The sequence below is a fragment of the Lichenostomus cassidix genome, chromosome 2 (genome assembly GCF_008360975.1).
Source record: "Lichenostomus cassidix isolate B80296 chromosome 2, HeHo_3.0, whole genome shotgun sequence".
Classification (NCBI taxonomy): domain Eukaryota; kingdom Metazoa; phylum Chordata; class Aves; order Passeriformes; family Meliphagidae; genus Lichenostomus; species Lichenostomus cassidix.
In genome coordinates this window covers 4,967,297-4,991,838 of record NC_139482.1, presented here as the reverse complement: position 1 = coordinate 4,991,838, position 24,542 = coordinate 4,967,297, and the positions used below count along the sequence as shown (strand labels likewise).

General features: G+C 41.6%; 1 protein-coding gene across 7 annotated transcripts in view; it reads right to left on the bottom strand.

Moving 5' to 3' along the window:
- The window catches only part of LOC146440753 (sodium channel protein type 5 subunit alpha-like), a 209,788-nt gene that overhangs the window by 105,888 nt on the left and 79,358 nt on the right, over positions 1 to 24,542 (bottom strand). For 6 of the 7 annotated variants that reach the window (XM_085050194.1, XM_085050197.1, XM_085050199.1 and 3 more), the window contains exons 9-11: positions 13,526 to 13,667; positions 11,886 to 12,083; positions 8,201 to 8,374 (exon numbers count right to left, since the gene is read on the bottom strand). In XM_085050194.1, the coding sequence (XP_084906320.1) occupies positions 8,201 to 8,374; positions 11,886 to 12,083; positions 13,526 to 13,667 (514 nt within the window). Of the gene's footprint in view, positions 1 to 5,386; positions 5,789 to 8,200; positions 8,375 to 11,885; positions 12,084 to 13,525; positions 13,668 to 24,542 lie in introns of all 7 variants that reach the window. The other variant, XM_085050201.1, reaches the window with a different exon arrangement.

The window sequence follows — 24,542 nt, the reverse complement described above, 5'->3', positions numbered from 1 at the left end:
GGATTTTTTTTGCAGCCATCCTCCACCTGCAAAAGGTATTTCAGAAGGAAAAGTGAGTGGCTCATTCCTTCCTTCATCTCTGGAGAGGTGAGGGGGTGCAATTTGCTGCTGGCCCAAGTTCAGAGCAGATATTTGGGCAGATATTTCCCAACACAGCAGTAAATCCATCACGTAGTCACTTTGCCATTTACAAGGAAAGATTTTTCCAGGAAAGAAAGTTTCCATCCAGGAGAATTGCTTAAAATTATTAAAGTTGCTTAAGGAAGTATATGAGCTTTTGTTCTATGTAAAGAATAGATATGTGTGGGTTTGGGTTAGTATCATTATTATTTATTTTAGAATAGAGATAGCTGATTGTCACACACAGAACTGGCAGCTTTGGCACTGTGAGGTAGAAAGCAGTTCCAGGAACTGGCCAGGTAGGCAGCATAAAGGCTATTATAATTTCTGAGAGAACACACACAGGCACAGTTGCTCATTGCACTTCTATTTCTATAGGAATTAAGCATAAAATAACAGCAGTCCCCACAGCTATGCAAGGAGTCTCCCTAGGATCCAGATGAGAAATGACAATGGAGTTAAATACAGGCACCTCCAGCAGGACAAGATGATTTGTGCTGCTCCCTGATCGACTGGAAATGTTCCTCCTTTGGATTAGCTAAATTCCATAGAGACAAATATACTATTCAGTAATTGACATGTAAATGAGGATGCATAGCAGAGTTATTTCTTCTCACTGCCTACAGTTTTGAACTATGTCAAAACTATTATGTGAAGATAGGCTTATGCATAGCGCATTTTTAAAGACCATTTTTTGGGAACTGGGACAGGTTTAGTTTTCATTATACACATAAAACTTTTTCAACAGAAGAAGAGGAGGGCAGGCCACACCATGAAAAATGGACCCAGTAAGACACCAACACAAATATTAAATGGAATTGGAGGTGACCATAATAGGGCACAGCATTAAAAAGAAGCCATTTAATTTTGGGGATGCTTGACTATTTAAAGAGATGTGCTGTAAACTAAAACAGTTTGAAATATTTGTGCCAAATCTGAGTGATTTACAGTTAGGACGTGCTAAAGCAAAGTTTGAAATGGACAGAAATCAGAGCTGTGGTGACAACTCTCTGTGTGACAGCATCAGAGGGCTGGGTAGCTTTCATCCATATAACTTATTGGTGGATTTTTGGATGACTTATTCTGGTGACCTTTACTTCTGAACATGGAAACTGCTAACACTTTCCCTTTTCACCAGTCCTGTGGCAAAGCAAGAACTGAAAGAGAGAAATTTTACCTCAGGGTGGTTTTAGGATCAACAACAAAATCTAAAACCAACGTGGTCAGCAAAAGCCTCTTATGCTTAGCTGCAACAAAAAACAAGGTCTTTTTTCCTTCTTTTTTTCTTTTTACAGTAATATCATAAAAATATATTATCTAAAGCTAAACTTCTAAATCTTTATTTCAGTTCCTTGATAAGCAGTCTGGCCTGTCTCAAGGCCTCACGCTCCAGGTGTTTTCCCTCCTGCCAATCTAACAGTGCTCAGCATTTCTAGTTTCCTAAAAGAGAAAATGTAATTGTGACCAAGAGGAAATTCAGGAAAGGCTGTTTGTGCAAGAAGCTGTCCCCAGGTTACTCCAGCCTCAGCCTTGCTGCCCATCCCAAAGCCATGTCACTGCCTGCCCCACTCTGCTCCAGGACTGATGGGAAGCTCCAGCTGGATATAGGAGGCAAGAAGGGATGGTGTTTTGTGTGTTTCTTAACCCTCTAGAAGTTCTTGACAACCACAGGTGAGATCTCACTCAGCCTTGCTAGAATCCGTGGATAAATTGAGCTCCAGATAACAGCTAATTAACTAAATCCAATTCTGCTCAAGCATATCAATACCTTGTGAAGGGAGGTGTTATCCTAACCTCTTAACTAACAAACACCAAGACAAAGCAGAGAAAAGCAAAGCTACAAATAAATGCTGCAGGAATATGCAGAAACTTTAGGTTGTAGTGTGCCCTGAAGTTACTTACATTATGCACAGACTTTCTCTAAGTAAAGCAAAAGGCAAAATCCCACCCAGCAGTCAGCAGAAATGTAAAAACATCATTTTTCAAGACTCTCAGTTTCAGGTCAACACAAAAGCAATTAGCTTTTGTGATTGAGCTGATGAGGCTGATGGGCTAGAGCCCATCCATTGGAATAACCTAAAATCCCCCCTTTTCCCTCAGCTGTGTTTAGGAATTAGAGAGAGGAGATGGGCAGTGCAAACACAGTTGGTTTCTCATGGAAACCCACTCACATCCATCCATGCCAAGCAGCCAAGGCCATCTGAAGAGCAGTTGAAACTGGCTTTCTGATCTTACACACTTTTCTGCAGCCAAGTGTCAGCATATCACTCATCTGAGTCACCTGAACAGTGAGATAACCTGCTGCAGCCACCTCTCTCATGGGGAGAGCAGCTGAGCTGCACAGATATTTTCATGTCAGCCCAGCTGCCACCTGCAGCCATTCCTGTGGGCAAATGACCCTTGGTTGGGACAGGGGGCAGCAGCTGCAGTGACACAAAGGCATGGAAGTTGTTCATTGTGGTGCCAACCCAACCACTCTGCCTGGGGTGAACTGTTCAGGCTGAACATTGCTGAAGCTGATCAGGCTAAAATGCTCAAAAGTGGATAATGACTGTTTGTGCTTTCCCTGAAAAACCTTGGGAGGGCCCACTTGGAAATAATTTGTGACAGCTATGGGCTACTGAAGGGCTGCAGGTTGGAAACACAAAACCAGAGACGGTCAGATCTTGTTTGATGTTTGCTCTGTCTTTTAAATCAGAAGTGCCCTTCCAAGCTTTCCCCAAACCAGAATTCAGTGATCTCCCCCCTTAGCAGCAATCAGAAGGGTCTGTGTTACTCTCATCTGATACTACTGAGCATCACAGAGGGACCTAAACAAAAACATCTTCAAAACCTAATGCTGGAAATTGTGTTTTTTCAGCTCCATCAAGCCAGACATTGCATTCGCATGAGTGAAGCCACAGTTACACCTCAGGAAGCTGCAAGGCAGAGCTTAACCCATTTTACAGAGATACCTTTTCATGGCCTGGACCTTCATTTCTTGCTCGTGAAAGATACAACAGATAGCCCAAATAGGTCCTTTTTCACCATGGACTCACACTAGTTCAAAATAAAAAACAGCAGCAGGGGCAGTGAGGTTAATGAGGCAACTACAACTTCACCCTGCAACATTTTTCTTTTACCTTCCCCAAACATATCAAGAGGCTGTAAAAAGAAGACAAAGCTGCTAACTAAGAACAAATTCAACTTCAAATTTCAACACGAAAAAGTGAAAATCATCAAATGCAAAGCCAAGAAACATGCTGATTTATCTCCAAGCACACCGAGGGGTCTGATTTGCTATTTCCTTCTGCCTGAGCCACAGCTGAGGCTGCACGTTTGTGCCCAGCACTTACAACTCCTGTAGTGAATACATCTGTACAGCAATGGGCCCCTTGCCAATTAGCTTTTAACTCCAGCTCACATTTTCTGGATAGATTAGATACCAAACCTGTTTTGCAGAAGACACAACATCCTTCACATTGCATCACTGGATGAGTATCTGTTACTGGAGTGCCTGGGTGTTATTTCCTAGATGACCAGGGAACTGCCAAGTGAGCTCACCCACCCAGGCCATGCAATTTTCAACGTCCATTTTTTCAAAAGGCAGGAAACTGATAAATGAAAATAAATGCCAGCAGAGCTCAGAGCCTCCCTGTCACCTCAGGACCCAATCCTGTAAAACGCTGATATTTTCTGTGAAAGGTTGAGTGCTCTTGTGCTTTGCTAAGCTTTTTCTGACAGCGGGGACAGCCTCAGCAGCCTGCAGAGCTGCTTTCCTTACAGAGAAAAAGGGGACATCCTCTATTCGTCTACTGAGGTCTTCCGACTTTGATTCAGAATTATTATAAAAAAATTTTCTTTCCCAATTCCTTTAATACACAGCTTTTTCTTCTTTTTTTGCACCAAGCTAAATCAAACAAAACTTCCCTATCTACAAACAGCATTTCTGTTGCTCAGCTCTTTAGAGAATTGTCTCAGGACTGGTCATCCTTGTCCACAGAGAGTAAAAGTGGGATTACCGAAGCCCTAAATGAACGAAGGTGTGAACATCCAAAAAAGCAGCAACAGTCTCAAAACTGTCAACAAAACAGATAATTCTCACACCAACCAGTTTCCCACATGTAGCACAGCCCCTTCTCTCATGGGTAGTGTGAGAGTCTATTTGCAGAACCACAGGGAATGCCCAGATAGGTGAGGAAAAAAATTCAGTCCAAACCCTGAAAGGACTGAAGCTGCTTGGCTGTAGAGAAAAAAACTCCTTCTCAATTTACTGATAATCTGACACCACGGCTGGGATCCATCTCACTCACCTTTCTCTTTAGGAGATGCCTTGCCTAATATATGTTATAATCACATTTGCTTTTTTTCCCCCCACCGATGTAACCTGATTTTGGCACCTTGTTACTCTGAGTGGGCTTTATCTCACCTAACTTAAGACTTGTGGTTGAAGTGAACAGAAAGAAGCACATCCAAGGAGAGAGATTATTCTGATCCATCTTTGACCCCTAAAATGGAATAAATCTTGCCCACACTGACTTTTATAGTGATAACCATAATTTTAAAGACTGTTGAGAATGATGAACTTCAATGTAGATTACCTACATAAAAAAAGATAAATTCCCACCATCTCAAACTAGTAACCTGTCCAAATTGTTCTTCCTGTGTAGCAGCTATCTCCAAAAACACCATCTCATGGTGTTGCTCTGCAACAAAGATCCTGGCAATCTGCAAAATGTCTGAAGTCTGCTGATCATCTGCTCATATTTCCTGGATGTTATTTGAACTGGATGCTAAACCCTTCTGGAATTACCTTTGGACTGCAGGAACAGCCTTCCACAAGTAGCCCAAGAGAAGACCAGAGGTCAGATGCAGAGAGCAACCAGTGAGAGAAAATGCAGTCTCAAGATGGCAAGACTCACTGAATCATTTAAAAACCATAGTATTCTATCCACCAGACAATGTCAGATATTCAAAAGTCAAAAGAACTCAAGTTTAAAAGTGTTCCTTCAAGAAAAGAAAGTTCATCTCAAACCCATGATTTAGGTATTTTCCTCCTGACAGCTCTGAAGAGTAAGTCTCACCAGGAGGCATGAACCTGCTTGATGAGGCACTAAACACACATTTCTCTGTGAATTAACTCGTTGTCTTCCCACCCCGCCTGGCATGGTGGGTTTGGGTTTCTCACTGTAGACTCCATATGGTGTAAATAAATTACAGCAAACTCCAACAACATTCAGAAGGAAACAAGAGCGTGAATCACATACAAAAGTTATAAAGTACTCACCAGGTCGCCTGTCCCAGGCTTTTCCATAATAACTGGGGGGAGCAGTAACCCTGCAGGAGAAGTAGGGTCTGGGTTGAGTGCCCCGGTGCCTCCTCCTATCAGGGAAACCACACCATTGCAATCCACTGAGCTGTTCCTTTTGCCCGGCTGGGTGTAGTTGGGAGTGGCAGGGTAAGAACTATGGCTCACTTGACTTTGCACGCTTGGACGCCTCCCAGATCTTGGAATTAAGAGAGAGCCGCGGTGGCTTTCATTTTCCCCAGCGATGCTGATCTCATCATCGGCAAAATCTGTCTCGGAGCAAGTGTCTCTGCCACGGAGTCGGAAACTGAAAACGCTCCCGTGGCTGGTTCTGCGCTTCACCAAGTTTGCGCTGGGACCATAACTAATGCCAAGGAGAGTCTGGAAACCCCCAGAAAGGAGAAAGGGGAAAGAGAAACAACATTTTGCAACACGTTTTCAGGAGCGAGGAAGTTGCGGGGAGAGCAGTGAGTTCCATTTTAAACCAAGTGCTTCAGAGAAAGAAAGGCTTAATTACAGGTATTCAGACTCCGCAAAGTTAAGAGGTTGAACAGTCATTCCTAGCCATCAGGTATTTGTCTAATACTTGACAATTAAGGATGTGCTGAAATAGGAAGGGTCAAGGTGGCATTCAGCTCACTTGCTTTGCTTCTCCTCCCTCCCATGGGACAAGTGCCAGAGGAGCTGGGAAGGCAGCACAAGGAGTGGAAGACAGGAGCAGGGAAGGGGATCCAGCTCCAATCTACTGCATTATCACACATCTTCATCACAGCTAGGGAAGGAACAGTGCAGTGGGAGAAGAATAGATAAAGAAATAGGGCAGGAAATGAACTGTGGGGAAAATGAGAAGAAGAGGGAAGAAGAAGAAGCAGAATACGACGGAAGAAGGTGATAAAAGAAAAAGAAAAAACAAAAAAACAAACCAAGAGCAAGAAGAGGGATATGGTTTATTAGTTTGTAAAATGATTATCTCAGTGCATGTGGCTGCTTAAGGGCTAGGTAACCTCAGCACACAGCAGTCTCCCTCACTCAAATATCAGCCTTGACGATGCACTCTGACGTCAGTTAGTGAGACTGCAACTCTGCCAGAGCATCAGCAAGATGTAGCCAAGCACTAAACACACCTAAAATCCGGCAGAGTAAAAAGGATCTTCAGAAAATGTGTAAGGACTTCAAGTCTATCCCCTTCTCTCGTCTCTAAAGAGGAAATTACTGGAGTAAGAGCATTTAGGCAGAACATATTTTTGAATTTATGCCTGCACAGAATTTCCAGTTTCTTCAGAACTTTCCCACGAGCCAAGTATCTATGAAGAGAGGTCAGATTGCCACAGCACCCACAAACCAGACAAATCAAATGAAGCCTGATTTCATTTTGTGCTGTAGCTTACACCACTGAGTTATGTAATGATGCTATTTAGTGACACTGGTACGTGGAGGAGTACAAAACCCAGGCTCTTTGTAACTAAAAACAACCCGTTTGGATTGCTACCAAATTTCAGCTGGTCAAAAATCCATGCCTGGGTTTCCATGGCACAGTCATTGAGACTGATTTCTGATGGCAACACACTTCCAGCTGCTCAGATAGCATCTGAATGATGACTCAGCCTTATTCCCTCCAACCATGCCAGACACAGCCTTGCAGAGAAGATTTACTATCAGCTTTGAAATGTGTCTCCCATGCTTCTCATGCATATGACATCCAGGGGCGAAAAGTGAAAACAAGGAATATTAATCTGAGAAATAAAGTGGAAATGCACAGCTCCAATCCACGGTCCTTGTGGCACGTGGTGTCTCGAAACACATCCAGAATGAAGCTAAAGAGCAATTCTGGCTTTAGCAAAGGTGTGATTTGTTACGCGACCCACTCGACCAATGAGACAACAAGAGAAATTATTGGATTAAAAAATGCATGTCATTTACAGAAATCCAGCTCTGGGTAAATTTTGTGAGCTGGGGAGTCATTAATTGGTCACATTTACTTACATCATTTACATGTTTTCTATGAGCTTTTTATGGCTGCCAAGTATCCCTAAATTCACTGACAACAAAATAGAAAAGGACTCAGCCCATTACATGGCTATGCAAAACAACAAAACAAACTGATTTAAACTTTGCCCTCAGTTAAACAAAGACAAATTATCTGGAGCTATTTCTGATCCCTTGATACATACAGCATGGGCAGATTCATATTCATGCATGTCAGGAACATTTACATAAAACCTTATTTAACAACACTGTCATTCTGTTTTTCTTCCCTGCAATAGAAAGTAGAAACAAGTGCCACAAAGTTTTGACTTGGAGGCAACTAGCAAAGGAATATAAAAATGTTAATAATGTCTTTGTATAATATTTAAAAAGCCCTCAGAGACAAGTTTCCTCCTTTTTTCCTCCTCTCTTTTATTTTTAAGCTTTGTAGGTTTCCTCTCAGATTTTTTGTTTTTTATCTCTGGTAGGGATAGGATAGATATAATCAGATGAATGAAAGAAAATAAACCAGACCGGGGGGTATTCTTGAAGCAAATAAAAAAAAGAGAAAAAAGGCAAAAAAATTGAAAAAAAGAGGTTTGTAAAAATGTTTAATGGGCATTTTTAATTACTTTTAAAAATAAAGTGGCAATATGTTTCCTTCCACTGTTTTAACACAGATAGTCTGCAGTATCTGCTGCATTAATATAACCCATGCCATAAAATGCCTGATTCTTCTGAAAGTCTCAGCTTTAACTGCCTGTTCAGAGCCTGGCCTGTCCAGGAAAGCACAGTGTGGAACAAGTGATGTTTCAGATCATGACTTACCATCCTCCTTTGACCATCATCGTAGTCACACTTGGGATTCCTTTGGTCTTCCCCATACTCTTCTGCCCCCAAAGATTTCTTTTTCTTTCGCTTATTTCTCCTTTCTTTTCCACTTCTAGGTGACATTTCCAATGAACTGAGTGACATTGAATCAATTCCTTTAGCAGCTAGTGCCTAAATTAGAAGATGGTAGAAAGTATGAAAATTGCTTTTTCAGGAGTTCAGTGAAAACTACTACTCGTGCTACTCAGAAATTATATTTCATTTTAAATGCTAAGGTTGTATAGGAGATATATTAAACATTTCAGGAGGTAATTAATCATAAAACTTAGGAATAGCTATGTGGAGTTCCCACACAAGACCTTTTGACATATCATGAAGGAACAGCCGGTGTGCACATGCTGTGCACACATCTCTGGAATAACACTTCTGGTGCTGGGCAAGGAAAAATCTCAAGCTGGGGAACCTCAGATTAAAGTCACCCTGGACTTCAGCCCCTTGAGGAGGCAGGGCTGGACAGGAGGGCAGCCCAGCTGGTTGCTGGGGTTTTCCCTCCTCTGTCACAGAAGGATGCTAGGAGCAGCAGGCAGCTCAGCTGGCATGTTTCTGTGAACACTTATCCCGAGCAGCAGCGCAGGCAGCTGCGATCAGAGATGTAAAGGGAAAACCATGGGCTTAACTGGAGATAAGGTGGCCTTTGCTGTGTTGTGAGCTTCCACGCTGTGCTGAGGTCTGCTGGGATTGCTGCAGAAGCAGGCTGATAACACACCAGCTGCTGCAAGCCCTGCAGAAGCCCAGTTCCAAAGCCACAGCCTTGGGAGCAAGTGAGCAGCCAAGAGGAGGGATGGATAGGATCTGCGAGTGATTCATCACCAGCCCTGGCACGGGGGGGGAGGAGAGAGGGGACTCTGAGCACAAGGCATGGGGTCAGGAGGTCCTGGAGAACCAGTGGTGGCCACATCAGTGGCCTGGAGACAAACCCATGTGCAGAGCCCCCAGCTGAAATAAGTGAAGAGAGCGAATTATTAAAAAAAGCCTCTCCAGGTTCCCCAGAACAGGAGAAACAGATGAATCCTCAGTGCTATTGTCTGTAAGCCACTAGAATCAAACAGGCAATCATCTCTCCACTGCAAAATACTCCCTTCCTCCCACAGGCATCAGTCCAAGGCAAGTGAAGGCACTTAACAGCCGTGTAAAGAATCAATCATGTATTTCAAGGAGTGGCAGTGGCTCTATCAAGCTGAGAGCACAACAAAACTTAATTCCTGTGGGAAATATCTTTCATAAGCAAGCTGCTTAGAGCAAAGAGGAGGAGGGCTCAGACACGGGTCTAGGCTGTTTTGGTGTTTTGGTTGTTGCTTTTTTTTACTCAATTGATTTAATTGCTATGCTGAAGTGCTTTCTCTTCATAAAGATTTGGCAAGTCTTTTGGTGTTAAGCTCAGATTTAGGAATGTGTTAGACCAATTGTGTAAATTGACTGATAGTCCCCAAGCAGGTCAATCAATTATATTTCTGCTCCCTTTATACTGCACAGTGTAAAAGCTGGCCTGAAGAGGTTTAGGTTTACCTTTCTGATTGCTGTCATATTTTGTTGATCTGGAAAATATTGCTGGTTGTGCTGCAAAACATGCTGTACTCATACTGCAGAAATAAGCTAATTTTTAGCTTCTTAGCATTTTCTTACCTGTTGCTTGGGTTGAATTGTTTCTGCTCTGCATACCTCTCTCAGAAATTGAAAAGGACATATGATGGGTGAAAGAAGTGAGGAAAGCTTTGTTCACACAAGCCCTGACATAAGGATCATGCAAGAGAGCATTCTTGAGGCAAGAACTTAGTAGTACAATGAGAAAGTCAGAACCAAGATCTTGATCAAGGTTTGGAGAACAAATTATAACTGAGGAGCTCTGACTGGGGTGAGACATCTGAGAAGGACATCCTAAAGCTCCATGGTGCAGCCACCCAATTCTCTTTCCTGAGCCTCTTCTTCCAAATGTCTACTTTGAGATGGCAGGAGTTGATTTGGAGAATTTCTGGATTTCCTTCATGATCAAGATAGACCCCAATCATGGCACTCCTGAATTTCCTTCCCACAAAACTAGGATAATACTCCAGGAATATTACAAATAAAAATGAGCGTTTTTGAAGCACACAGAGTCTGAGCAGCGACAAGAGGCACTGAAAAACCTCGGAGGATATTAGTCACTTCCTCTCCCAAGCAGGCTTTGACTGCCTGAGCCAAGGCAAGTCTGCTCGAGCTGGCCTGAGGCAACAGAACAAATGATGAGAAAGCAAAGAGCTGCTCTCGAGTCATGTCCTGTCCACCCTTTGCACTGAACAGGGCACAGGGAAGATGAGAGATGGTTGGCTGAAGAAAAGACTCTCTTATAAAGCATGCAGACAAATGGGAAAAAGTCAGATTTTCAGGGGCAACTTTCTTTTTTGCCACATTCTGCTTTCTGGTTTTAATGGTCCCTTTTTTTTGTACATACAGGCTTAATTGAAATCAAAGCCTTCAAAAAGAAATTCTTAAATATCTTTAATTATAGTTGGGTATACCAAAGTTGACTGTTATTAGGAAGAGCTCAGCTGGACTCCAAATACATGAAAATTTGTGTAAAATAGGTATGAGCTGGAGCTCAGTTTGTTCCCTTAGGTTATAGAAGAGAGTTACTCTGTTTAAAGTGCCTGTATATGGACTAAATTGCATTTACCTATTACTTAAACTATCAAAGAGGATCTTAAAAAGGACTTAAATGATTCATAAGCCACTACTAGCACTTTGCCAAGAGTGAATTGCATTTTCTATTTTATTTCCAAGGATTTAAATGGGCTTTGGATTAGGCCCTGAAGCCATATGTACCCAAAAGAAAATTATGCATATTAGTTTATATTGTTGTTTCGAGGATTTATTTCTGTGAACTACAGTGCTATGTGTTATTTCAGACTAATTTTCTTATTGTCTTCTTGTTCACAGCACCTAAAATGTTCTCTTCTGCTGTTTAATAAAAGCTTTCTACCCCGCAAACCACATGCAAATTAAATACTGTTATTTAGGCTATAAGGCTACATCCACCATTTGGCCTCCCTGGTTTGTTTAAATTTATGACATAACATTAAATCCATACCCTTTGCATAATTTGCAGATCTTAACCTCAAGGCCTGCCTGTTTACTTTTCCAGGAATGAAATTGTATGTAGTTCAAAGACGTTATCCAAATTCTTGATCTTCATTATCAAACAATTGGATATTTATGGCAGGTTGAGCCAAGACAGTGAGGAAACTAATGTGTGCTAAGGGGTGTTGGAAGGAGGTTCAGCTGGGGCTGTGGCTGAGCTACCAAAACAGCTGGTTTGTGCTCAAATGCAGATGTAGTTCTGCCATCATTAAAAGATCTCACATGCCAAACAATATCAATTTCTCTTCTAGCATATGAGGTATGGTTAAACCAGTATATCTTTGGATATGTAAACCCCAAATGGCCCAAATCCTAACAGGGAGAACCATAACTTTTCTTTCAGAAAAAGAAGAATTGCAATAACTTTGTCCAGTACAATAAACATTAAACTGCTTCCAAGCAACTCTTAATTTGGTCATCACAGAAATGTAAAATAAAGAGAACACAAATCTCAAGGCAGCACTTGTTCAAGTCACCCAAGGCTAATCATGTCACATCGTTCACTGACCTCCTGCTCTTTCTTCAGCATTTCCATGGCTTCCCGAAACTTTCTTTCCTTCTCTTCTGTTTCAGCAATAGTGGCTTGGTTCTGCTCCTCATATGCCATGGCCACGACAGCCAGAATCAGGTTGACCAGATAAAATGAGCCCAGAAAGATGACCAGCATAAAAAAAAGCATGTAGATCTTCCCAGCAGATCTGAGAGTCTGTAAGTGGAAAAGTAAAATTATTAACACTGCTTTATAATGTTTATTAAAAGGAAAAAAAGTTAAAGAAAAGGAGGTTTTTTAAAAAAACTTAGATGTAAAATATAATTGAATCCAGCCTTTGTTAATAGTTCAAACAGAAAGCCTTTGATGAGAAATGACAACCACATACAAGGAAATAATCATCTCACCAATAAATTTTTATACCTTAATCAAAAATTGTGTGCCTTGCAGTGGATTAATTTCTAAAAGAAGAATGCTTTCCTCCTTTATGAAATACCTCTGCTAGTTTTCTTTTAGAATAGATATTACAATCAGGTGCAGCAAAAAATTTTGCTACAGTTCAATCTGGTTTTGTCCAGTGTGTAGAAACCACCCAAGTGGGATTCATGTTGTATCCCTTCAGATATCTACAATCCAGGTCCTTTTTCAGGGAGAAAAATGTACTTTTAGGGTGCCACTCATCCAAATATCATTGAGACATCTGTGTCAGGACATTAAGAACCAAACCTTGGGCTCTGTTGAAGGTATCCCCTGGTTCTTCTCCAGATTTATTGGCATAACTGGAATTTAGGGGGACAGCTTATGTGTAACAGATATGTAACAGATATGTCTCATGCTCAGTGAGTTGATACTACTGATAGAAAACACTGTGTGATAGTACAAGGTCAAATAATAAAAGGGAGTGATGTTCATCCTTATTTGCCATGACAGTTTCTGTCTTCCAGAGCTGTACACGTTTCTCTCTGTCAAGGAAGTGAATACAGTTGTTTAAAGAATCTTCAGTTTTGTTGTTTTACATTTTCCTGAAGTGAAATTGTGTAACTGGCTGTATGTGAAGCTGAAATCCCCCAAACTTTCAGTATCTTCAGAGTAGTTCTGTCAACATTATCCCCTGATTTCCATAAGATCATGTTCCAGCTTTGGCAGGTTTGACATGCAGCAGTAAATCTTCAGTGGCTTCATGGACAGAGTATGTAATTCAGTACCAAACTGGTAGATGTAGTTCTTTCATTTTGCAAACATTGCAGGAAATGCATGCTGAAATGAGCATTTTCTCAGAGACCACCTTGCTGTGGCTGTAAGTTGGCTCTGGATCTGTTTGTGCTTCTGCCAGGTGTCCAGGATGAAGAGCTTGCAGCAAGGAGAACTCAAATATGCCACACAGTCTTGCCATTTGCTGAATTTGTGTGAAAGTACCACCTTCCCTCAATTTCCCCAAATGCCCAGCCGAATGTCCTTGGATATCATCCCTCTTAAGAAAATAAATTAATTGTAATTCTGATTGTCCTTCTCCAGAACATCTGATTGTCCTCCCCTAGAACACACATGCACAGTTTACCTAATAACCAGCAATTCTTTCTTGCCCTTAACTATTGTATATGCCACTGTAACAAGATGATCTCTTTATATTTTTCAAGAGTAATAAAATAACCTCATACCTGTTGGTAAAGCCGTTCCCAATAATCTTGAGTCATAAGACGGAACAAGGAGAGAAAAGCCCAGCCAAAAGTATCAAAGCTTGTGTAACCATGGTCAGGATTTTCCCCAGCCTTCAGACATATATATCCCTCAGGGCATGTGCTGCAAAACATCAAATACAATCTCTGAGATGTATCTTGGACAGCTCCAACATGGAGAAACTGATTCCCAGGGAATGTTCATTGGTAAAGAACATTGAATGTTTCTGGTAAAGAGCACAGGTCATCAATGGTAAATTCCTTCACTGTGTAAAACCACAGGAAACAGGTGATGCTACTTGACAACATCAAAAGTCTTTGCAAACTTGGTTTTCCTTTGAAAGGATAAACAGGGAAATCATAAACCATAGAATGAGCTGCAATGGCAAATAAGTACCTGGCATTTCTCATACTTGGAATAGACTGGAATTAGGTGCCTAAACAGGCCTTTAGTGCTTAAATACAATTTCTCTTGGCACTTATTCCTAATTAAGAATCAAAAACCTGGTGTCTCCTGTTACAGCTGCAGGTAACACTGTGATGGTGAACCTTCTCTTTTGGTCACACAGTCTGACACTAGCTGGACACCACCAGCCTGGCCATCAGAGCACCTTCCTGATTGCTTGCTCTGCCTGACCTCACACACACCCGCCTCAAGGATTAAATCTTTAATCTAAGAAACTCAGCCCTTTGTTCCACTCACTGCCACGGTCCGGGGTCATGACATTTTTTCTATTTCTGCCAGGAAAAAGCTTTCCTTGTGTGTCTTGTAGATTACTGTGTTAAATGCCATGCAGATAGCATGAATTTCGCTGGCTCTCATTAACCTTTGAGGCTCTTTATAAGTGATTTTCTAGACTCATATGCCAGAAGAGATAAAAAAAATGCTCTCAGTGGTACTGTGTAAGCACTGAGCTGCATCATCAAGTGAAACACAAGGTGGAAGAGATCCTGGGTCGATGTGCCATCCTCTCTCCCAGAACAGATTAGTCAAGAACCCCGTGCCTCTTACACATCACAAGCCACTCTCCAAAAATAAGGTATGACCCATCAGAAACTGAAAACACAGAAATATGCAAAGGCTTTTTGCTGTATGTATCCTAGGTAAAGAATATGAGATTAAGTGCCCTGGAGGCTTCTGGTATTTGGGAATTTTTTAGGTGAGAACCATCTAATATCTGGAGGAGCAGATCTCAGCAGAATATGCAATTACAGCTCTCCCTGTTCTCCTTATCCTTCAGATAGAGATGAAATTATTACAATTCATGAAAATTCCAGCTGCCACAACTAGGGATGGTTGGAACATGAGGGATTTTAGACATGTCACCAGTCATGCAGAGTGTGTCCACTGTGTACAGCTTTTAACTTTATTTTCTCCTGGCAAAAAATCATGCGGTTTCTCAATCTCTGCTCTTTTACACCAAAGCAGAATGCTGCCAGTAATCAATATGCAAAGCCAAAATATAAATAAAACAAACTAATTTTTAAAATGCCAGACCAAAAAAAAAAAAAAATTTACCCCTGAGAAAGCAGAGTGTCTCAGTATGAAAACTGGTGTTATTGTTCTTTAAAAACCGTAATTTTTATACACATATAAAATATTTTTTTACAGCACACGATAGCAACCTGTGTTGCATGTCAAAATGAGAATGTGTTGCTATACAAATCTATGGTGTCTGCCACCACCATTAGACATTCAACAACACTGTTAGAGTCTTAATTTAATATCACTAGTGAAGCACAAATTTTAAAGTCTGCTTTGAATGCTGAGAAAAGGAGTGCTGAAGCATTGCAAAATGTGTGCAGATCCTTGTTTACAGTAGTTTTCAGAAAAAGCAATAAAAAATGAACAGCTGATGTTTAGTGAATTAAATGTAACACACAAGTGAGGATATAATAAGTGATTCTGTCATCTTAGGTAGAGCCAAGCTAGCTTTTCCAGTTGAGAATTTAGATAATAACAACTATATCTCACAAAGAAAAGAAAAGAGTCACTTCTAATTTATTCCCTGCCAGTCTAGAAACGCCTCATTCTAGATCTTTCCTACTTTTGACTCTCTATTTTCTCCTGATAAGAGCCACATTTGAATAAAAAATACAGAAACATCACTCAGTTAGAAGATCATAAAATGCAGAAATCTCACATCATTTTCCCCCTAAAACATGCAGATGCACATTGAATCTCTCTTGCACACCCATGTCCTTTTATGAGCCAGCTTTTTTCACTAAATCTCCTCTCTCCCAAAGGCAGCATCTGCTGTCACTCTGCTGCAGAGACATGAGATTTCTGCCTCTGATCTGCTGTGCTAAGAGCCTTCACTGCCCGGGATGTGCTACTCAGCTGTTCAGGAGCTCTGAGAAATGCATTCTCCAGGCTCCTGAGAAGGAAATTCCACTTGCAGGCTCTAATTCATTGTGTCTACACAGGACATGAATTTTTCTGCAAGGCTGATTATTTCTGCCTTGAGAAAATGTCTGCACTCACACTCTGCTGGGTTGGAAATTTCATGATCATGTCCAGAGGTGGAGAGTCCTTTCCTTAGTCTCCCACATAAGAGAAATCCCAAATGGCTGCATTAAATTGGTCTCACTGTTTGTATTTTAACATTATTACTAATGGCTAAAACAACCCAGTTCAGCTGAGAGAAACTTGCTGGTGGTTATTTTAATGGTGGACTTCAGCCTAAGCAGGGCAGTCACTTGGAAATCAAGATTTGTCTAGAATAAGTTGCCTAAAATCTTCGGCAAAATGGAAATTTTGCTATTAATATCAATAAATGAGAAGAAAGAGATTCTCCTCTGAATCTCAATTAGTAGAGAGAATTTAGTCTTACTCTTTTCACAGTTTTGAAGAAGAGCTTGGGAGAAAGGGGGTATTAGGAGCATTGCAGTTGTATTTCCATAGGAATCTCTCAGCACAGAGCAGAGGATACAAAGTCACTCAGGTTCACTGCCTATGTTGCTTCCTAGGGAAGCTATTGATGAAGAAAAATATTCAAACAAGTGCTCAAAGAACTTTATTTTACTTGGAACTCCATAGGACATGGAGATGCAACCCCTCTGACTGTGAAAGTGAGCAATGGTACCTTAGAGGAGTATTTTCTGTTTATAATACAATTGGTATTATAAATACATATGTAATACAATTTTTTCATGTTTGATTCCATCCTTATGGGTCACTTTTCACTGTCTGACTCCACAGTGAGTGGTTTAACCCCAGCTGGCTGCTAAACCCCACAGAACTTCTCACTCACCCCTGCTGCAGTGGGATGGGGAGAGTATTGGAAGAGTAACAGTGAGAAATCTCATATGTTGAGATAAAGACAGTTTAATAGGACAGAAAAGGAAGAAAATAATAATAATTGCGACAACAATAATAATATAAGTAATTACAATAATTAAATAATTAAACTATAGAAGTGATGCTCAGTGCAATTTCTCACCGCTTGCTGACCAATGCCCAGCCAATTCCCAAGCAGAGGTCCCCAGCCAGCTTTCCCCCCTGTTCACACACTGAGCATGACACATGGTCTGGAACATCCCTCTGGCCAGCTGGGGTCAGCTGTCCTGGTTGTGTCCCCTCCCAGCTCCTCATGCCCCCCCAGCCTCCTCACTGGCAGAGCAGGAGGAGCTGAGAAGTCTTTCACTTAGCAGAAGCACTACTTAGCAACAACTGAAAACATCAGTGTGTTACCAACACCATTCTCATCCTAAAACCCAAAACACAGCATTGTAGCAGCCACAAGGAAGAAAATTAGCTCTATCCCAGATGAAAACAGGACAACATGTTTGTCTATTATTATTTTCAGCTTTAAGAGCATTCAAATGAGGTATTTCAGCATGAAAAGCATGAACCTCAGCTCAAAAACCCTGTTAATGTCAGCTTACATCCTTCTTACAGCAACCAGACACTTGAGACAGAATTTCCTGCTTGTCAACTCCTTATTCCTGCTCACCCTCTTTTGTGGCCAACAGAGAGATAACCCACAGGGTATGGGAATGTGTTAAAAATACTGAGAGGAAAACAAAATGCTGCTTCCCAGAAAAACACTACAGAAATTTAGGTGTAAGGCTCTCACATGAGAATATTATTCTGCAACTGACACCATTTCCTCTGAGGCTTTTTTTTAAGGAGTTTCAAGATTTTACTGAAGCTTCTTCCATGTATGATATTAAGCCTACCCCTTTGGATTTTTTAGCACACTCTCCAGGTTCTTTCACCTCAGGGAAGCATTTGAGAGGATTGTAGTCTCCTCTGATGCACAGGGATGGGCAACAACAAGCTACATAAAATACCATCCTCCACAGGAGCGTCACAGGATGCTGCTCAATTGATCACAATAAAATTAGTGTCATTGATTCGGAAAAGTTAAAAGCAGCAGCCTACCTACCTATCCATCAGGCTGTAATCACCACTGTAAGCTGGCAGTGGTACAGGAAATTAAAGGACATAAGAAACAGCTTTGGTTTAAATAACACAGGCTGGGAATGCCAGAGAGTTGTAGCAGAGGGGCATAATTACAAAAGGCTCTGTCTCAAGAGTTTTAATCTAGGCAAGCCAAGCAACCTGCTGATCCAGGCTATGGTGGCCAGAAGGGTTGGGCAATAAAAGATTTGTAAAGCCACTGTGCACTGGATTGTGACATTCAGATCCTGGAAATACAGGGAGGTTTGTCCATGTGCTACCAAGAATCAGCATCAATGACATTTGTGAGGTGAAGATTGCACTTTCCTTGGGTTTAGGTTACAAAGGGATGCTCTGGCTTGCTCACTGAATTGCTCACTAAAAAGGCAATAATGGGAGATGAAGCACATATGACAGACACAGCAAAAATTAAAAAAACAGTCCTTATTTTGGTAAGAGTCCCTTAGTGTTCCTGCTTAGGTCACTGCTTAGGGCTAAAAATGCAGAAATCAAGCTGGAAAGCTTATGGCTGATGTCTCTGACACATGGCTAATTCCAGGGAAATGGAAATCACCCTGGTGTTTGGAACTGGAACCCCCAAGGTGGGGTTTCAACACCCAGCAGACTTTGAAGGACAGACAATGCCCATGGCCTCCCTGGCTGGTTGATGTGCACAGCAGAGTATTCCACAACCTGCCTCGTCCTGCTGAAGTCCTCAGGCCACAAAAGAGAGGCTTTGATTTCCTTTACAACACAGACCTGAATACTTTCCCCTATGCTTTCCATATTTTCTCCTTTCCCTTGATTTGAGGGAGGAGACAGCAGCCAAAATTGAAGTTCATGCTGTGGGGAATAAGGATCCTGAAACTAGCATTTGCTCTTACATGAAAAAATTAAATTACCCATTCTGAAATAGGAGAATATTTTAAAAAATGGAGGCTTTAAGAGCAACTGGGCATGTAGGAGAAAAGCTAGCAGCCAAAGCCATTGATGTCAGTGGGTGCTTGATGTGCCTGAAAGTCGTAGGTTTTTCTCCTTCCCCTGCTTTTTCTTGCTGTGTAATATTAAAGACTAATCATGGTTAGAGGGTCTGCTTACAACTCCCCACTAATTACCATCTAAAAGCCAAAATCTGACTTGCAGTGGCACACTTCATCTTGGATGGGTCTGACCAGGAGCCCCCAGCAGCTCTCACTCCAAGCATACAAACAGACAGAGAGGATTTGAAGGACATTTTTAAAAGCAAGGGAAGGGGTGCCAATTGTCTGAAATGATGGAAGTGCCAGCAAATTCAACCACATGCTTCAGGAAAAAAAAAAATATGATGACGACAAAGAAGTGCTCAGAATAAAGAGCACCATCAACCAAGGGTTGAAACTGGAGGAGAAAAGAGGAGGTGCACATGAGCAGGCTTGCTCACAGGCTCAGAGCACCCACTGACCTGTGCACGCTGCTGACTTGCATCCAGGAAAAGTTTCAGCCTCCCCCACTGGCTGCTTGCTCAGGCAGATGGAAAAGCCATGGGTTCAGCCTGTGACATCCAAGCTCTCCACGCACGCAAGTGAGCAGAGAGGGGAAGAAATGCCTCTCCTGAAATGTGCCTTGCTCAGGGGCTGTGCTGCAGCCAGGCAAGCAAACTCTCATTCCTTCTGACTCAATCCAGTGGCCAGACACCAGATCTTGTGTCTAACTCACCAACAAAATGTAGGGCAATAATTTATCTTCATAAACATAACAGTAGATTAGTGCCTAATGAAGGCTGTTGCCCCTAGTAAGTCTGCTTCTCTCATGTGGCTGATGAGCTTATTACAGCTTTGACTAAGAGGTAATATTACCCCTCCTTAAGAACTGAGTGGATTTGGATTTAATCCCCACTGCTGCTGTTTGACCAGAGACATGATCTTCCAAATACACCACTGATCCCTAGGAATGGGGACTGTTATTATTGTTCCTAGACCTGTATAATACCCCAAGCCATGCCCATGGCCCCTGTAGCACCTTTGAGGTGTCATTATTTCTTTCTGTTTGTTCAACACACCCAAGCAAGAGGCTTTCTCACCAAGAGCAAACCATCCTCATTCTCCTGTCACTCTAACCAGCTCAGAGTAAATGGAAAAGCTGGTGTGGTTTACATCAGAATCTAGGTAAACTCATTTAAGGTGTGCTGCATAGCCTGAAGGTTTGAACCAAATTCACTATTATTGCTTGGTAAGCTGGGGTGTCATTACATTTTTAGCTCTAGTAGTTTAAACAACACACAATTCTTTCCAAAATACCTTTGCTTTGGTGACATTTGAAGAGGACACATTTGGAAACTGTGTCCCCTTCCCCACTCAAGCAACCTTTACATCTTCTCTCACCTGTCAGCCAGCTGTGCAACACCAGACTGCATTTGGTGAGGGTGATGAGCACACCAATCCCATCAGGCACATGACAAAGCTCCCAGTATCCCATTTCCTGGGATGAACCCATTTCTGCAGTAAGGTAAACACTGGCAGACCACAATATACCTGACAAAGCTGGCTAGAACTGAGATCACATGCTATCAGGGGTTTCTCCTGACCTTGCCCATTCCTGTTGCTCCCCAGGAATGTCTGTGTGCAACATCTGCACCCCACTCATCCACAGACTGCACCCCTGAAATGCCAAACCTCCAAGCCAAGAGAGCTCTTCTCACCCTGTTTTTCCAGCATCCAACACAACATGGCCTGAATCTGGGACATTCTTATAGAAAACAATTAATAATAACAACAGCAATAGGAAAAATAATAACATAGGTTTAAGTTCAGACAACTCAGAGCTGCAATGGTCCTAACTTCCAGCAGGAGAGAAACGGAATCAACAGGGTGCACTTTTCCCTGGTGCAGCTCCCTGGTTTCCCTGCAGCTGGGGTTGTGTTGCTGGATGTTTGACATGTTTTGGCAGACAGACATTTTTCCAGGCTCTCCCTGCCAAGGTTTAGGTGAGAGCTGCAGCAGCAGTGGTGGAAGCATCCGATAGCAGCTCTCTGCCTCAGCACGGAGCTGAGTTTCCTCTCCACCCTTGGAGGGTGTGATAAGCCTTTACAAGGGGCTTTAAATCACTGTGTGAAGGCTGCATAAAGGCAAAGGAATGTTACTACAACTCAGAGAGATCAAAGTGCTGCATCGTTGCACATGTAACGAGTGTGCTGACAGGGTGGTGATGTGGAGAAACCACCACAAAACACTGCTTCTGGTGCTCATGGAGACTATGAAAACAGGCTTCTGATGCAATTTTACATGTTGGTATTAATTACCTTAGTAAAATGCCACAACACAAAAGAAAACAAAGGGGTTTTTTTCTGATAATACCTTAGAAAGAGTTAGGACTGGCGCAAAAACTTTTGAGGAGCGCTACACCACATGGTCATTCCTTCATCCCTTATATGCAATGAGCTCTGTGACAGAATTTACCAAACCACAGAGAATCTTGCCCCAGAATGTACATTATTTTAATGTATCCTGTTAAGAAAAATCAAGGTCATAGTGAGAATAAAGGTAGCTAAAGTTTCTATAGCAACAGTTACTAGGATGCAGTTGCCAAAGGTGCTTTCTTGTTGTTCCTGAAGTAGATTTACTGGCTGCTTTTCTTTCCTGTTCACTAGTCTTTTTTGCTAATATCAGTACAGACATGATGCAAATGTGCTTTCATTGTCACTGTGATCTTGTAGAGTATTCCTGCCCATGAGCTGAATACACAGGACATCTCATGTGTAAGGGGAAAAAATATTAAGCAGCCTGACCTTGAGATCCACAACTGCCATAAAACATGCACACTTTTCTGAAAAGTCAGCTCCTTGTTGTAGTTGCAAGTGAAAAAAAAGTGAAAAGACAAAATTTAAGTTTCTCTTTCTTGTCTGTTTGTTTACTTTGTACATTGACAGCATCTTGTCTCTTTCTTCTAATGGACAAATTTCCTTGCTGTTCCTATTGCTCAGCCAAACCTTCAGGCAGGAGGGGAAATAAAAACAGCAGCCTAAGCACAGCAGAAAAAAACATCTCTGTGAAAATGCAACAGGAGGAAAGTGGAAGTGCTTTAGAGCTGAAATGTATCTTCCTTTCTCACAGACAGATAATTCTAAGTTCTTTTTTCTTGTTGTAGGTCCTTTGTTCTTTCTGCAGGTCCCTGAGCACACCCTAAAGCACCACAACCAGCTACCCTTCCTTTCCCAGGCCTTTCCTTTGGCACTATGACCACAAATACTCCTCTGTGGATTTATGGCAATTTTTTACTCTAGTGCCACTTTCACACAACAGGGCAGATATATAGGATGTACACATATTTATTTATTTATAGGAAGTGTATGGTGGTGCCTGCTCTGTAGCCTTTGCAAATTATGCTCCACTTGGTGCCAGGACTTGATTTCACTAAGGACAGAGCAGTTTCCGCCTTCTGCTCCTTCCTAAGATCTCCCAAATATTTGATCATTGTACTGGATTGTTGCTGGACTTTCCTAACAGGTAAAACAAGGTGTTCAAAATTGGATAAGCTATATACTGGGAATTAAATTGGAAAGCAAATTTACAGAATTTGCAATCCCTTTAAAAAATCAGACTATTTGAGCTTTCTTCATTTATTTTAAACAAATCGAATAGGAGAAGCTGAAATTGCAAAGAGAAACAAATTGTGTATATCCCAGTGCAGCCACATCCAAAAGAACTAAATTTAACCCCAGAACACATCTAGAAACACCAACAATCCTGTATATACCCTACTTTTTTTTGCTTTTTGTCAAAAGAGTGTTACTGTTAGTACTGCTCCCAGTCTGACCAATCTGTGACACACAGAGCAGAGCATTTTTCTATCAATGTAGTTTTCTGAATGTGCTTCTTGTGAAACACGGAGCATGTGTCACTTTGAGCCAAAGAATATCTTTGATCATAATCATTTGATTTTCTCTCTCCTCCAGAAGTTACTTTTTATTTCCATTGTATTCTGTTCCTTGTAAGCACAAAACAAATTCCTGCAGTACATCAATGGGGGAAAGGCAGTTGGATAAACAAAATGAAAAGCAACACAAAAGTTCTGTTTGATTAAATGAAGAAAAGTCACATTTCAGGTGTCAAGAAGAAGGTTTTTGAGGTATCACATGGGAAATCCCACAGACAGATTAGCCCCTGTGCAAATAAGAAATATGCCATCTCCCTGACATTCCTACCATACCTCTGCAGCATGGTTTTTAAATTAGATTATTAATGTTGCTTGAGCATATCTAAAAATGTAAATAAAGGTTTATTTTCTTGCAACTGCCAAGTACTAGAGACATGTTTGCAGCAGCTGAGTGACATACATCTATTCAAATCCCTTCTGAACTGGAATCAATATTAGCAAGATCCATTACCTCCTGCTTTATTGGCAGCTTGGGTCCTTGTTCAGAAAACAGTCTCTCCTAGTAATGTAATAAAGCCCCCACCTTGGAGATAATTAGATTGCCTGTGATATAGAATCCACGGATGATCATTTCCCTGCTGATTTTGGCTTGCTACTGCAGCTCAGGTTGCAGCCTCCATCACTACACATCTTACATTAGACCACTTGAGTCTCATCACCTAACAATTGCCATAGCAGATTTATTTAGTTTTTTTTTTTCTTTACTCTTCCATAATAACAGCAACCAGACAAACCTCCGAGTGTCATTAACATGCTTTTAAAAATGCACTGAAATGGCTTTTTCAATTACCTCAAGATTTAACATCCTGGCCACAACACAGGTATTCCTCACTCTAACAACAAATCCTTCCAGGATGACACCACCCTTCCCTGAATTTCCTTTGGATCCTCAGTGTATCCCAGAGGCTGATGAATTCAAGCTCCAAGCTGGCAGCAAAAGGAAATTCCACAAATGCTATGGGCACTCAGACATGGCCTCACCAGCTGTCTTCCCTCACCACACCTTCCTGATGCCTTGATGGGTTCCCAATTTAAGTCCTCTCTTGTCATGAATTTCATAACTAATAGATGAGGAAACCACAGCCTCATGCATCTACTTCCTCTTAACTCCCCTCCCCTAATCCTGTGGTGAAATCTGCCCCAGAAGGTCCCAACCATGCAGATTTTGGTTTACTGCTGAACACTCTTGCTCTTGGCTTTGATCACTGAAAGGTGAGAGAAAACGAATCCACTTGTGAGAGATGTCAGCCTGTAAATGATGCTCTCCCTGTCCCAGCAGGTGGAAATACACAACTTAGCACATCCCCTGGGGCCTTAGGATCATCTTCCCAATTATCTTCATGTCTTTAAACAACAGGAGTGGATGACTGGCAGCAATCTGTGCAATGTATAGCAGGGGAGACAACACTTGCTAATCCTGAGCTGAAAATCCCAGTGTAAGTAGGAACATTTATTACCCTTTTTTAGGCATTTAAACTCAAACCTTACCCAGTGGTATTAAATACTTCACTAAAAACAGCAAAAGGACGAAGAAGAAAGAGCATAGGCATAAAGCGAAAGCGAGTTTCCCTCAATGCCACAATCATTGGCAGTTTTGATGTATTTATCTAAACAAGTACAAGAACACTCAGTTTGAGGGTGGCATTTTCTTCTTATACTCTAGAGCTGCAAGTTTTCCCCTGG